This window comes from Leptodactylus fuscus, chromosome 9 (assembly GCF_031893055.1).
Source record: "Leptodactylus fuscus isolate aLepFus1 chromosome 9, aLepFus1.hap2, whole genome shotgun sequence".
Classification (NCBI taxonomy): Eukaryota; Metazoa; Chordata; class Amphibia; order Anura; family Leptodactylidae; genus Leptodactylus; species Leptodactylus fuscus.
The window spans coordinates 83,108,954-83,125,916 of record NC_134273.1 but is presented as its reverse complement, the minus strand read 5'-3'; the positions used below and the strand labels follow the sequence as shown (position 1 = coordinate 83,125,916).

General features: G+C 41.6%; 1 protein-coding gene across 2 annotated transcripts in view; it reads right to left on the bottom strand.

The window, feature by feature from the left end:
• Window positions 1-16,676, bottom strand: part of LOC142218147 (sodium- and chloride-dependent creatine transporter 1-like) — a 55,097-nt gene extending 38,421 nt beyond the window's left edge. For both annotated transcript variants that reach the window (XM_075286655.1, XM_075286656.1), the window contains exon 1: window positions 16,540-16,676. In XM_075286655.1, coding sequence (XP_075142756.1) covers window positions 16,540-16,579 — 40 coding nt within the window. In that variant the 5' untranslated portion in view covers window positions 16,580-16,676. The remainder of the gene's footprint in view (window positions 1-16,539) is intronic.
• Window positions 16,677-16,963: the final 287 nt, after the last annotated feature.

The following is a 16,963-nucleotide window of genomic DNA, read 5'->3' as shown; positions in this document are numbered from 1 at the left end:
TAACTACTATAATACTTCTCCTATGTACAAGAATATAACTACTATAATACTACTCCTATGTACAAGAATATAACTACTATAATACTGCTCCTATGTACAAGAATATAACTACTATAATACTACCTCCTATGTACAAGAATATAACTACTATAATACTACTATGTACAAGAATATAACTACTAGAATACTGCTCCTATGTACAAGAATATAACTACTATAATACTACTCCTATGTACAAGAATATAACTACTATAATACTGCTCCTATGTACAAGAATATAACTACTATAATACTGCTCCTATGTACAAGAATATAACTACTATAATACTGCTCCTATGTACAAGAATATAACTACTATAATACTACCTCCTATGTACAAGAATATAACTACTATAATACTACTCCTATGTACAAGAATATAACTACTATAATACTACTCCTATGTACAAGAATATAACTACTATAATACTGCTCCTATGTACAAGAATATAACTACTATAATACTACTCCTATGTACAAGAATATATCTACTATAATACTGCTCATATGTACAAGAATATAACTACTATAATACTGCTCCTATGTACAAGAATATAACTACTATAATACTACCCCTATGTACAAGAATATAACTACTATAATACTACCTCCTATGTACAAGAATATAACTACTATAATACTTCTCCTATGTACAAGAATATAACTACTATAATACTACTCCTATGTACAAGAATATAACTACTATAATACTGCTCCTATGTACAAGAATATAACTACTATAATACTACCTCCTATGTACAAGAATATAACTACTATAATACTACTATGTACAAGAATATAACTACTAGAATACTGCTCCTATGTACAAGAATATAACTACTATAATACTACTCCTATGTACAAGAATATAACTACTATAATACTGCTCCTATGTACAAGAATATAACTACTATAATACTGCTCCTATGTACAAGAATATAACTACTATAATACTGCTCCTATGTACAAGAATATAACTACTATAATACTACCTCCTATGTACAAGAATATAACTACTATAATACTACTCCTATGTACAAGAATATAACTACTATAATACTACTCCTATGTACAAGAATATAACTACTATAATACTGCTCCTATGTACAAGAATATAACTACTATAATACTACTCCTATGTACAAGAATATATCTACTATAATACTGCTCCTATGTACAAGAATATAACTACTATAATACTACTCCTATGTACAAGAATATATCTACTATAATACTGCTCATATGTACAAGAATATAACTACTATAATACTACTCCTATGTACAAGAATATAACTACTATAATACTACCTCCTATGTACAAGAATATAACTACTATAATACTACTATGTACAAGAATATAACTACTAGAATACTGCTCCTATGTACAAGAATATAACTACTATAATACTACTCCTATGTACAAGAATATAACTACTATAATACTGCTCCTATGTACAAGAATATAACTACTATAATACTGCTCCTATGTACAAGAATATAACTACTATAATACTGCTCCTATGTACAAGAATATAACTACTATAATACTACCTCCTATGTACAAGAATATAACTACTATAATACTACTCCTATGTACAAGAATATAACTACTATAATACTACTCCTATGTACAAGAATATAACTACTATAATACTGCTCTTATGTACAAGAATATAACTACTATAATACTACTCCTATGTACAAGAATATATCTACTATAATACTGCTCATATGTACAAGAATATAACTACTATAATACTACCTCCTATGTACAAGAATATAACTACTATAATACTGCTCCTATGTACAAGAATATAACTACTATAATACTACTCCTATGTACAAGAATATAACTACTATAATACTGCTCCTATGTACAAGAATATAACTACTATAATACTGCCCCTATGTACAAGAATATAACTACTATAATACTACCTCCTATGTACAAGAATATAACTACTATAATACTACTCCTATGTACAAGAATATAACTACTATAATACTGCCCCTATGTACAAGAATATAACTACTATAATACTGCCCCTATGTACAAGAATATAACTACTATAATACTGCTCCTATGTACAAGAATATAACTACTATAATACTGCTCCTATGTACAAGAATATAACTAGTATAATACTACTCCTATGTACAAGAATATATCTACTATAATACTACTCCTATGTACAAGAATATATCTACTATAATACTGCCTCCTATGTACAAGAATATAACTACTATAATACTGCCTGTTATATTTGGGGATGTGGACAAGTAGTTGGTGAGGGATTATTGATGACTTGCATCCTCTTGTTGGATACTCTGGCTCTTTCTCCTCCTCACTATCCATTAGATCACATACAGGATGTATTAGGAAGGGGCTGATAAATTATTTTAAAATTTACAGTCCATAAATGTAATAACCTAAAGCTTCCGGGACTATAGGAGAATGCAGAGGTTGAAGACTCCAGTATTTTAAATAACATGTAACTGGGGGCCCCTTTAGTTCTATCTCTGGGGCCCAGGCGCATATAAATTCTACCTCTTATAGCTGATGAAGGAATATAGGCCCATTCTGATTCTGTCTCCCTGCGCCAGTCACAAGGCATGGAAGAGTGGAGAAGGTGTATCAGAAAACATCCCAGTCTACAGGGTTCTCTCCTTAAGAATATATATAATGGTAACACAAATCCTGTGTGTAGTCAGATCCCAGAACCATAAGTTTGCTCCACTGTAGGATCAGACTACAAGCAGGGTTTGTTTCTAATCTGCAACCACATAGACATATAGATCCGCATGGGAGCTGCAGAACGGTATAATTTTCAGAACATATATTACGAAAAATTGCATTACTACATTAGGTCAGCACAAGTTGACAAACTCAGCTCTGCTTTGCTGTATATCTAGATGCAGCAGAGCGTATTTGTCACATCATTCTTTGGCTCTTTCCTAATAATGCCGAAGGTTTGTGTGCAGTAAATATAACCACAGATAACTAGATCTCGATGAACTTTGGCAATGAACAAACTCAGCTCTGCTACACCAGTTACATTTTTAATTAGCAGCCGGTAAATAGTAACATCCAGAACGATTTCCCAGCAACTGCTCAGTTTCTATGGAGAGTGTGGACTAAAGCTATTGGTGCAGCTTCTCTCGGCCGCGTTCTGCCGGGAGGATCATAGGGTAAATTATAGTTATTACGTGGGTCCAGACACAACAAGAGCTCCGTGTAATCCCGGCCATCTGCCGCATCTGTGCGGGGTGTTATAACCTCGTCCTTAATTAAAAATGAGACTGATACGTCTTCTGTACACAGTGCACACTGACCATCAGATGTAGGCAGAGACTGGTGATGGACAGGTACCCATGATGCCCATGTGGGCGTGGGCCAGAGGATTGGCACAGCAGATGATGTACTTGCCTTGACAGCATTTGCCCAATGTGCTCAGAGATCTCTCAGTAGCACACCATTCAGACCTGCTCACATAAGAGTGTTGGAAAGTATATGTTGAGGTTCAGGGATACATGGGTGGGGGATATAAAGCAAGTCATAGACATTGTCAACAAGGTATCATGATCCAGGGGAATGATAATATTCTGTCTATCAGCAGTCACCACTAGGGGGAGCTCAGGAGTTTACTGTGTATTGTCTATATACACAACTCTAACAGATTATAGTATGCAGTAAGCTCCTGAGCTCCCCCTAGTGGTGACTGCTGGTAGCCAGAATTTTATCATTTGACTATGACTATGCTGAAGATTTGGAGCTCTGTTATTGGAGCTTGTTCCCTTACCTGGTGACCCCCTGTGACCAGGCCGCCTCCTGTCACACTATTAGTCACCAACCCGGGTCCAGGCCACTTCCTGTCACAGTATTAGGCACCGCCCCATGTCCGGGCCGCAGTATTAGATGCAACCACCTTTATCCAGACCACCTCTGGTCACAGCCGTGTCCAGGCCACTTTTTGTCATAATATTAGGCACCACCCCCCGTGACCCCACCAATCCACACAGCTACCACTCCCAAAGCTGAGGCAGCGCCACCTGCTGGATCTGTGCCATACCACGAGGATCCCACTTCTATCCCCTCCATTCTACTATCAGCCGCTTTCTCTCCGATTTTTTTGCTTTCCAGCATTTGAGTTTAAAGCACAAAATCCTGTAATCTGCTCAGAAGCGAACGCCGGTAATCTCAGCGTAACCACAGCAACCTCATACTCCACATTCATTCACTATACAGCGCTCTCTCTGATGAAAACAATCACGTAGTTGTCAGATTCTCCTTTACCGCTATCTGGGAAAGCTTAGTGACCGCCAACATGGCCGCCATTATATCCTCTCTACTTAGGGACTGTCACCCAGCTTTCCCAGACTTTGAAAGGAAGAACTTTCTAGTAACACATCCGATAACTGTCTCCCATAGCAATTTTTGTCTATTATAGACAAAAATTAATGTAGATTTACGTTCGGCCCATATTCCCTGTCACCTAACTTTCCCAGGCCCCTGAATGTCAAATCTACATCTCCCTTTAAGGTTCCCAACTGTGGGGCTTAAACAGATTTACATAAAATGAGGGGACAGGGGCGTATTCGCAGTTTTGGAAGACTTTGGGATTTGAAATGTTGAATGGCATGGATCTAGGGAAAGTTGGGTGACGAACCACAGTATGGACCAGAAGCCGAGCGTCACCCATCTTTTCCAGAATTGGAAAAAGGAGAAAAACTTGTTACGGGTGACACTATGTCCAGGGGCGTAACATGAAGTGCCCGGGCCCCAATCAAGCCCCAACTATAAGAGACACCTTCCGGGCCCCCTAAGGCCGAGGCCCCACTTTGCGAAAATGCAGCAATTTTTTTTTTTTTGTAGATTTTGCTGCATTTCTCGAGCCAACGCCAGGATTGGATTTAACAGAAGGGAATGGTCTCAGAGCTTTCTTTATATTTTCCATTCCATTATAATCCACTATTGACTTTGGATCAAAAGAAATGTACTAAAAACAGACAGAAAACGCAGCATTTCCGCAATCTGGGGCCTGCATTGGAGGCTGCATGGCAGAGACCACCGAAAATCGACGAAGGTTAAAATAATACACAGAGGTCTCTGTTTCAAAGTGGCGGATAACCTACGGACCGCATTATAAATCATAGGGTCTTCTTGGCTCCGCCTCTGACCCTGCCTCACAAATTCCTTTTTTGTGGGACTGTCCTATAAACAGGACCCCCCAAGAGGTGGCACAAATTTTTATAATAAGGGAGACTTTTCTGTAGTGGGCAGGGCTTAAATAACCAGCAACTTGGGGTTGAAGTACTGGGACCAATGGCGGCACTGTTTGGTTTTTTTTTTGGATTTTTTTTAGGATGGTTGTCAATTTGCTAAATTTATACTAAATTTATTCTGTGACAAGATGGCCTCAAACTCCCTTAAAGGGGCGCAGTTCAGAAACAATGTCCGATCCAGGGGCTGAATAGAGTCTGATTCGAGGTTCAGTGACTCCGGCAGCGACTGCTCTATGTACAATCCACAGCAGCTGTGGGAAGGAAATAGCTGAAAGAGCTGCGCTGTTGTCACTCGGTTCCGGCACAGTGTGGACGTTTTGTGATAGTTATGCAAAATATACATTAACCCTTTCAGCACGAGCATGCATGTGCCCAAAATTTGCCCCTGGAAAGAAGCACTGAGGATTTAAATGAGACCAGGGTCAGTGGGGTGGCCCAATAAATAGAGGGTTAACTCAGATAGAGCACCTGTCTTCTCTCCTGATTATATATATATATATATATATATATATATATATATATATATATATATGAGACATTGTACTGTTCCTCCAGGAAATAGATGACTATATTGACAACTGGGCATTATCCATCAGTTGGTCAGTACACAGTCTCCACTGAATGTTAATGGAAATTATCTCACCCTGTCGTCTATTTAATCGCATATTCCCAGGAGGAATAACAGAGGGTTGATACAAAGCAGCGTTTTGTGAAAACACACTTTTTGTTCTGGCTGAATAGATGAGGATCTCTGTCCCTTATTTTGTGCACAGCAAATTCAGCTATTTTCTTATATGCCAGGAGGAGTAATTGAGGATGGACCCCCCTCTATGTTCTGCAACTTTTCATATACTTGTGTCTCGGTTCCACACCATTTTCAGCATCTCTGCTGCCAGTCAATGAATATTCTTGTTTAGCCCAGATGCTATGTCCTGATAATATACAGATGACACAGCTGCAGGGCTTGTTACAGTGTGTCAGTGCTTTTTCCCATGACTAGTCGTGTTTGTTAGCTGGGCTCGCTCAGGACAGTATTTCAGCTTCTGGATATGAACAGGAATGTTTGTATTCAGTAACAGCAGAACGTGTAACTCTGAGTTAGCTCATGAACAGAATGACACAACTACAATGAGCTCCTTCGAGCAACCAGGGCGCTGCGATTACTCCAAAGGTAAGCAGCCACGCCCTCATTGCTCCAAACAGCTGATTTGCATATTGACAACACTCTCTTGGGAACACAAGCACCAATTCACAAAGGGAAACCACTGTCTGATTCAAGTGACCCGAACCTATCTATCTGAGGAGTTTGTTATCCTTATCAACATCATGAGATCATTTTACATCATTATGACATCATCTCATATTATGACATCATTTCATAGGATTCCAACATTGCCATACTTGCCATGTTACCCAAATCAATGGTTACATGAACTGATAATACATTCTGCACATCTCTTCCGTAGTCAGATACCTTCATACGTCTCACCACATCATAAATAATAGATCAGTTTCTGGAGCACGGCGTCTGGTCAAGGGCATAGTGTACGGCTCCAGAAATTTCTTTTATAATAGCTGGAGGCCTCCAACTGTATAAAAAAACTACAGCCCCCAGCATGTCTGGATAGAGGTTGAAGCCCCATTTATCCGAATTTCCTTTAAGGACTTAAAGTTTGTCACCACTAGGGGGAGCTCACTGCATGCATTTATACAGTGATCTACATAGATTAGAATGGGAAAACATTGCAGATAACTTAAAGGGGATGTTTAACCAGGACAGATAAGCCTAGTAACATACATCATCTGATTGGCGCTGTCACCCTGAGCATTTTGGTGTTTCATTTATCCAAATCCGTTCAGCCATTGCAAAGATATAAGCCCTGTTAGTGTTAATACAGATTATGGTCTACTATCCAAGTGGGCGGTAACTGTACTTTACAACCCCGCCCTCAGTGAACCACACTGTTACCGCCCACTCAGCTAGTAGACCCCAATGTGCATCAACACTAAAAGGGCTTATATCTTTGGAATGGCTGAACGGATTTGGATAAATGAAACACTAAAATGCTCAGGGTGACCGCGCCGATCAGATGAGGTATATCATTGGGCTTTCCAGGCCTGATGATACATCCCCTTTAATAGATATATGCTGCAAATAGCAACTATATATAGCTCTACCCATGATCTCAAGGACTTTTTAAGAGGATTTGATGCTTTTATAGTAATATTTTGTATTATTCTTGTTCAGTTTGCTTTGTTATCATCATATACTTCTGGTTTATACGAGGAATTGTATTCCGCCAGTCTATACATGGATTCTACTCCCCCAGGAGGCCTACAGTCTCATTTCCCTGTCTCATGTATGCAGTAAGGTCAGTGGCAGAGGAAGCAATTAACCTAAGTAAATTTCTTGGGTGGGGGAGGAGGTCATTGTGCCTAGAGGAAACGCACGCGCCAGCTGGAGAGGATTCCTTATAGAACACAATAGGTACAATCATTTACCCACAATGCACTTAGATTAATTGAAAGTGAAGCGCAAAGGTGTAACAGCGCCCCCACATCCTCTCCAATGCATGACCATGACTGCTACCTCTGCACCCCCTACAGCTATGTCTTAGTGCCTGTATACACTGTGCATACCAGTCTACAAACAGCAAGGAACAAACATCCCTGCTATTCCTTCCATGAGGATCCCTCCTCACATCCACTTATCTATTCCAAGCCTGTGCTCAGGACCAGTCGATGACATCACAATGCAGAGCAATGAGTCACTGGCGGCGTCCATAATTCACTGTAGCCCACAGACACCTACACACATCAGTGGGGGCGACTGCAGAGAGAGAAGATGCAGCACAAGTGATGTGCAGCCTTATCACCGCCTCAAGGACACCAGCCACTATCTTACCTCACTGAGGCACAGCGCTGTCCTTGAGATGTGGGTACAGTAATGACTCCAAGAGCGGCGTCATAGCCCAAGAATTTATTATATCAAATCAAGGAATCGGGCAGATGGCGCCCATGGCGAAGCTAATGAAATGCAGGGCACAAGGCTGGGACACAGAACAAGTCTCCGACACCTTGTCCTCAACTCCATATAAATATACATCAAGTAGTCAGAAATGGAATGACTTGGGTGCTATAAATACCTATATAGCACAGAGCTCAGCTTCTCTCCTCTATCATATAACCCCTATATATCACAGAGCTCAGCTTCTCTCCTCTATCATATAACCCCTATATATCACAGAGCTCAGCTTCTCTCCTGTATCATATAATCTATATATCACAGAGCTCAGCTTCTCTCCTCTATCATATAACCCTATATATCACAGAGCTCAGCTTCTCTCCTCTATCATATAACCCCTATATATCACAGAGCTCAGCTTCTCTCCTCTATCATATAACCCTATATATCACAGAGCTCAGCTTCTCTCCTCTATCATATAACCCCTATATATCACAGAGCTCAGCTTCTCTCCTCTATCATATAACCCCTATATATCACAGAGCTCAGCTTCTCTCCTGTATCATATAATCTATATATCACAGAGCTCAGCTTCTCTCCTCTATCATATAACCCTATATATCACAGAGCTCAGCTTCTCTCCTCTATCATATGACCTATATATCACAGAGCTCAGCTTCTCTCCTCTATCCTATAACCCTATATATCACAGAGCTCAGCTTCTCTCCTCTATCCTATATATCACAGAGCTCAGCTTCTCTCCTCTATCCTATAACCCTATATATCACAGAGCTCAGCTTCTCTCCTCTATCCTATATATCACAGAGCTCAGCTTCTCTCCTCTATCCTATAACCCTATATATCACAGAGCTCAGCTTCTCCCCTCTATCCTATACCCCTATATATCACAGAGCTCAGCTTCTCTCCTCTATCCTATAACGCTATATATCACAGAGCTCAGCTTCTCTCCTCTATCACATAACCCTATATATCACACAGCTCAACTTCTCTCCTTTATCATATAACCCTATATATCACAGAGCTCAGCTTCTCTCCTCTATCACATAACCCTATATATCACACAGCTCAACTTCTCTCCTCTATCATATAACCCTATACATCACAGAGCTCAGCTTCTCTCCTCTATCATATAATATTACCATGTTATGTATGTAGCTACACATAAGATGCAGCTTTAGAACTAGTGCTAGAAAGAGAGCATTACAAATTCCCTACATATATATAACATGAAAGGGGGTGCTGTGGAGCTTACTGCATGTTGTGCTATTAGTAAGTTCAATGTACAGACACTATGCTCTAAGCTCTTCACTGCCACCTAGTGGTGACTACCAGCAGTGAAAATGTTATCATTCCTGTCTCTATGCAGGGGATTTGTTGCTCCATATCTGGGGAAGGTTTTGCATGTGGTACAACATCTTATATAGTAACAGTGACTTGTTTACATGGCGATCCGCTAACACGTGGCACTATGTGGATTCTTTCGTTATTGGCAAAACACAAGTGTGTTATGTTCACAGAGAGAAAGAAAACATCTTTGTTCAGGAGGCAAACAGGAATGAAGGCGCTGACGTCTGCTGGCACCTCCTATTCCCTGCAACGTGTGGGCACAATGAAGACATTTACAAGCGCTTACACGTAGACTCCATGGAACAGATACATATTGTATGCACTACCACTCCGACCTGACACCCTGACACCCGGGTAAGGAGAAGTAAAAAGTGACGCTCCACTGTATAAGAAAGTAATATATTGTAATGTATCGTATGTACACAGTGACTGCACCAGCAGAATAGTGAGTGCAGCTCTGGAGTATAATACAGGATAAGTAATGTAATGTATGTACACAGTGACTGTACCAGCAGAATAGTGAGTGCAGCTCTGGAGTATAATACAGGATAAGTAATGTAATGTATGTACACAGTGACTGTACCAGCAGAATAGTGAGCGCAGCTCTGGAGTATAATACAGGATAAGTAATGTAATGTATGTACACAGTGACTGCACCAGCAGAATAGTGAGTGCAGCTCTGGAGTATAATACAGGATAAGTATTGTAATGTAAATACACAGTGACTGCACCAGCAGAATAGTGAGCACAGCTCTGGAGTATAATACAGGATAAGTAATGTAATGTATGTACACAGTGACTGCACCAGCAGAATAGTGAGCGCAGCTCTGGAGTATAATACAGGATAAGTATTGTAATGTATATACACAGTGACTGCACCAGCAGAATAGTGAGCGCAGCTCTGGAGTATAATACAGGATAAGTAATGTAATGTATGTACACAGTGACTGCACCAGCAGAATAGTGAGTGCAGCTCTGGAGTATAATACAGGATAAGTAATGTAATGTATGTACACAGTGACTGCACCAGCAGAATAGTGAGTGCAGCTCTGGAGTATAATACAGGATAAGTAATGTAATGTATGTACACAGTGACTGTACCAACAGAATAGTGAGCGCAGCTGGGTTGGTACTTGTGACAATTGAAGCTCTTATTCTAATTTCTAGTACTAATCTGAATACCCTCCTGCAGGTATACGCCCTCCAGCGTTATTACAATGTCAGGGTTATACCATCGGCCCCAGTAATGTAATACAGCAGTGCCAACCACTGAGCCATGATGCCGCCTTTGTCTCGCACAGTTAGATGTATTCAGCCGTAAACTACACTTGTCAGCTGTAGATGTCACTTAGTTTGTACATTTTTCGTGTTACAAGATATAACAGTAAGTGCGAGAGGCTTCACGGCAGTCAATCTCCGCTGCAGACAAACACTGGACATGATCTTTTGGGGCCATCTCTCCGCCATATGGTGTACAAATATCATGGACATACATGGTGCCACTAACACAGAGTGCAGACACCCCACAATGCATTGCTAACAATACCACCATATAATGCTGAAATAATACCGACATACAGTGACCATATCCCAGCTTCATGTGTGATATAATAACAGTGCTATACAGTTAGTGCTAGGATTTGCCCCCTGGTTTCTCTCTATTAGTGAGAGGTGTCAGTGCAGTGGAAGACTACAAGATTGCCCATAGTAAACAATGGTTGGCATAGCATGGCATGGACGCTTACAGTAGACAATGGCCCTCTTGTTATATTTGGTCGCTGACTAGTATACATGTTATGGTTCTCTCTGTACCAAACACCTGATCACGGGTTGCAGACCATTTACGCCAGGATTCCATCAATGGGGCCAGAGGCTTGAGGCGCACAATGTCTCGTGCCTCATTGACCTCATGGGGGCGTCTATGGCGGGCTGGATGATGTCCCTGCCAGGTATTGATTCTGGGGCACACATGACCTGGTACAACCTCACCCCCCGCTCCGTACTAGAAATATCCGTATACAGCTTTGTATCTAATAAATAAAGATTTATTTAAGTTCAATGGGTAGAAAATGAAGTGCGCCCGCTGCCCGGCCCCGAGACGTCATTTCATCTTGTTACCAAGGGAATGAATCGCGGGAGATGCAGATTTCTTACAATTATTTCATGCTGATTCCTCTCAATGAACAACACGAAATGTACAATAATGTACAAGTTATTAATGCCCCGCGCCCTCCGTCAGATGAGTAATACAGCGCCCCCATGTACACTCATCTCACCATCGTCTACACCCACATACCCCCTACAGGGTGCGGACAGGAAAGGAGATGGGGCATCTGAATCTACAAGAAACCTAACCCACAATGAACCAGGGACCGGGAGACTAAACCACTAGAAACCAGGGACCAGAGACTAAACCACGAGACACCAGAGACTAAACCACGAGACACCAGGAAACGAGACACTAAACCACTAGACACCAAGGACCGGGACACTAAACCACGAGACACCAGGGAACAAGACACTAAACCACGAGGCACCAGGGAACAAGACACTAAACCACTAGACACCAGGGAACAAGACACTAAACCACTAGACACCAAGGACCGGAGACTAAACTACTAGACACCAGGGAACAAGACACTAAACCACGAGGCACCAGGGACCGGGAGACTAAACTACTAGACACCAGGGAACAAGACACTAAACCACTAGACACCAAGGACCGGAGACTAAACCACAAGACACCAGGTACCGGGACACTAAACTACAAGATACCAAGCACCAGGAGACTAAGCCACTAGACACCAGGGACACTAGATACCAGGGAGCGGGATACTGAACCACTAGACACCAGGGACCGAACCACTAAACTAGACACTAGACCCCAGGATACTAAAACACTAGACATCAGGGAATAAGATGTTAGACCACTATACACCATGGACTGAGATGCTAAACCACCATACACAAGGGAACGAAACAATAAACCACTGGACAGCAGGGACCAACATACTAAACCACTATAAACCAGGGAACACATACTTTCAAGCAAAGTTATGTCTGTGGGCTCCCTTAATACTGCCCCCACACACAGTATACTGCTCCATTAGTGGTCAGTGTGGGGCCCCCTGATCTACAGGGCCCCATGCAATTGCTTGGTGGATAACATTTCCACCTGACCATTGTGTGTGCATTACACTACTAGATTATGGAGGTGATTCGTACATGGACTCTTATTCTGACAGCTTTCTCTTGGGTTCCTTATGGAATGGTACGGTGTGTACGGTCTATATGGTGCATTATGGAATGGTACGGTGTATACGGTCTATATGGTGCATTATGGAATGGTACGGTGTATACGGTCTATATGGTGCATTATGGAATGGTACGGTATATGTTCTATATTGTACATTACTCTACCAGGTTGTGGAGGTGATCACTATGTGGACTCTTATTCTGTGATTTCCCTTGAGTTCTCTATAGAATGCAGAATTAACTTCTGTGCATTCCTCGGATGTGCCCGCTGTCCTTCTTTTACCCTGGAATGTCTGCATTCAGCCCAATTACTCTTATGTCTCTGGGCTGTCATATAGGGGCATGTATAGGGGCTGCCAGCGGAACGTCATAGACCTCTATAGTTATGTAACACATCAGTGAGAGTCACAACTCATTCCCTGACATTAGACTGAGCGATTCCCGGGGCGGAGGATGACACCGAGAAGAGATTATAACCCCCAACATACCGAGATCAACGGCAACTTTTAGTTATATCTGGTGCTGGGAAAGCTGGGTGGCATACAATTCAGCAGCTTTCGAGTGAAATATATCTCAGGCATCTGGTGTCCGGGAAAGGACAAATGTCTACTTGTCACCTGTTCTGAATTTGCCACGATTGTCCTGAATTTTTAGGAACAATATGGAAGATCTATAAAGGGGCAGCTTTCGTGCAAACCTACCCAAAGAGGGCGTTCATGGGAGGTTTGGGGAGAAACCCAAGGACAGGACTTAAATATCCTGATAATACCATAATAGCTGCCACCCAGCTTTACCAGAATCAGATAACAGGTTGACATGAATTAGATACTTAAGCATAATTAACCCTTTCACATTAACACATTCCTATCAAACTACTTGGTCCATGGCAAGGATGAGGTTAATGTGATTTTGTTGTGTACACATTACGAGTGCCCTCTGCCCCTGTCTTTACTCTGTCGGTGCCACCTATTTGGGCTCTGCCAGTCTTCTCATTTCCTTTCATGGGAATCGATGACTAACATTACCGTTGGCTGGGTGACAAATGGCTTGGAGTAGTTTGCAGAGTTTCAGTGGTGCGCTGGGCCCAAAGCAAGGCATTAACACTGCCAGGCCCTATTAAATATTCAGTTTGAGCAATCACTCTTGGCTTTAAGAGCTGACACTCTAAGGGTGAGGGGGTACAGTAGTATAGTCCTATCATATCACTATAAGCAGGGTCGTAAGTGGGAGATATAGACGCAGGCTGCTGGGGGCCAGCATTAGGCCTTGGACAGTGTAATTAAAGAGGACCTTTAACCACCTCCACCAGATCAAGTAGTTTTCACCCTTTAATACCCCCCGATTCTGGCACAGTTGGAATTTTTTCTCTAGCCCCCACCGTTCCTGAGCAATCAGATGTGAACTAGACTCCTAATGTCCAGTGGGTGATATGAGGCAGGAGCAGACAAGGAGGCGTGGCTCAGAGCTGTGACACTGATTGGAGCGCTAACCACCTTGCCTGGCACCCACTGGACATTAGGGAGTCTAGGTATCAAAACTAACAGCACTGATTGCTCAGGAACGATGGGGGATAGAGAAAAAATTCCAGCTGTTCCAGAATCAATGGAGGGAGGGAACTACTGAAGGATGAAAAGTGCTCGAGCTAGTGGGGGTGGTGAAAGGTCCTTTTTAAACATAGCGCTTAGGTAGGACATTGAACATGATTTGAGTAAAGAAAAATCTTGCTGAGCCGAGTTTGTCTCATGTCGTAGAGCAGAGACTATCACATATAACTCATTATGATGTCATCAGTTTTAACATATAGACTGCAAGAAAGTTAGTATCAACCTCAACTTATGGACTGCTTTGCCTCTGCTACATCTGTATAAGCCAATCACATGTAGCAGAGCTGGGGGCTTCATTGTCTGTATATAGTGATACATAGGTTTACCTGTAGTCACAGGTGTAGTAGAAATACATGGAAGCATTAGTATACGGTCCCCATAGCCATAAGGACTCAAGGGCCCCTCTGCAACATAAGACGACGCTATTATTATATATGGTTCGTGGCAGGTGCGGGGGCTCTTATAGATTTCCAATAGGGTGCAGGGCCTTTACTTATGTTTGTGCCAAATGACTGACTCAGCCCTGCTACATCTCAACACGTATGTTTACGACATCGACATACATACATGCACTACACATACACTATATCACACATGTGTCCCAGGACCTCCCGCACACACGCCCTGTACATCAATACATCATACGACGACACGTTATCTATACGTCATACAAAGCGAATCAAAGATGGTGCAGAGAAGAGAGCGGCGGGGGATGGGAAGCTCTATTGTGCAGCACGTACACTGACAGCAAGAAATCACAGCCGGCCAAGAAGGTGTCTCGCTCCAGCGCTGAGGATTGTACGCCTGTCAAGACGCCTTCAGGACTACAATTCCCTCCATATAAATGGTGATGGACGGTAAAGCATGCGCACGTAGACTGGTGGCGTACCGTGTCCTCAATGAAGCGCCGTGCACACACTGCCTGTCTGCTCAGACGTAAGCAATGTTATCACATATCTGCAGTCAGCGGCACTAATGGAATACGGCATCAATGCCTGATATGAGAGGAAATCGTAATAATCCAGACCGGTAGCTGGATGGATAAATAGATAGATAGGAGATAGATAGATAGATAGATAGATAGATAGATAGATAGATAGATAGATAGATAGGAGATAGATAGATAGATAGATAGATAGATAGATAGATAGATAGATAGATAGGAATGCCGTAGATATGACAGACAATAGGAAGGTAGATTAGATATAACAGATAGATAGGTCATATACAATAAAAGGTCTATTAGATATGATAGATTAGAGGACAAAATAGATATGACAGCTATATAGACATGACATAGATAGATAGCTAGATAGCTAGCTAGCTAGATAGATAGATAAGATCATGACATAGAGCGATATACCTGATGTAGATATTCCACAGACAGAAATGGATACATAATGAGATAGATAGATAGATAGATAGATAGATAGATAGACAGACAGACAGACAGACAGACAGACAGACAGACAGACAGACAGACTGAGTACCCTCACATATAGATATCTAGATAAATGCTATCTTATGAAGATCATAGAAGATGATAAGACTGGAGTTTATACACAGAATATCTGTGGGTGTCAGTGACTAACTCAGACCAAATTTAGTGTCTGTAAGAATAGTCTGATTGGTGGGGAAATGTAATACGTAAACCTAGAGAGTGATGACATAGATAGATAGATAGATAGATAGATAGATAGATAGATAGATAGATAGATAGATCACACAATATCTATCTATCTATACACATACAGTAGACCCCTCCATATAGCATATTCTCCCCCGCAGAGATCTATAGATAATCTTCCCTCTACCATGTTACTACAGACCATCCTATAGAAGCCGCGCTATAAGAATATCTACATGACACGGATATATAGAAGGACGCGCCTGATGATGAATGGATGGATGCGGTGAATGGACGGCTGTTCCCCGGCTGTCAGTCATCGCGCTTACTACGTATGACATGTATAATAATAGCGCTGGCTCATTCCTGTTCTAGAGACACATTCACACTGCACGTACCTGCGCTCTTGTCTTTCGTCGCGGTCGTTATACTTCTCATGGTCGGTGGAGGTTTTCGGTCTCGATGTTTTGATATTTTCTCTTTTTTTTATCGCAGCAAATAAAAAATATATATTTAGTCTTTTTTTATATAAAATTATAATGAATTAAAAAAAAAAAAAAAAGACAGAGAGAACCTCGGGGAGTGGGGGAGGGGGTTCAGAAACAATCCACAAAACACTTGAAGGTGAGTCGGAAGAACCGCATTGATAAAGTTTCGGAACGTGGGAATGAAGCGTCAGCGAGCGGCCAACTGCCTGGGAGAGCTGGTTCAGGGATGGAAAAGATGGCTTTGTGTGCGAGCGATCTCCATCACCCTCGACGTCTCACAAGCTACTGAGCCTTCTGTCTCCAAATAAAGAATTGAAATAGAGGAGGAAAAAAA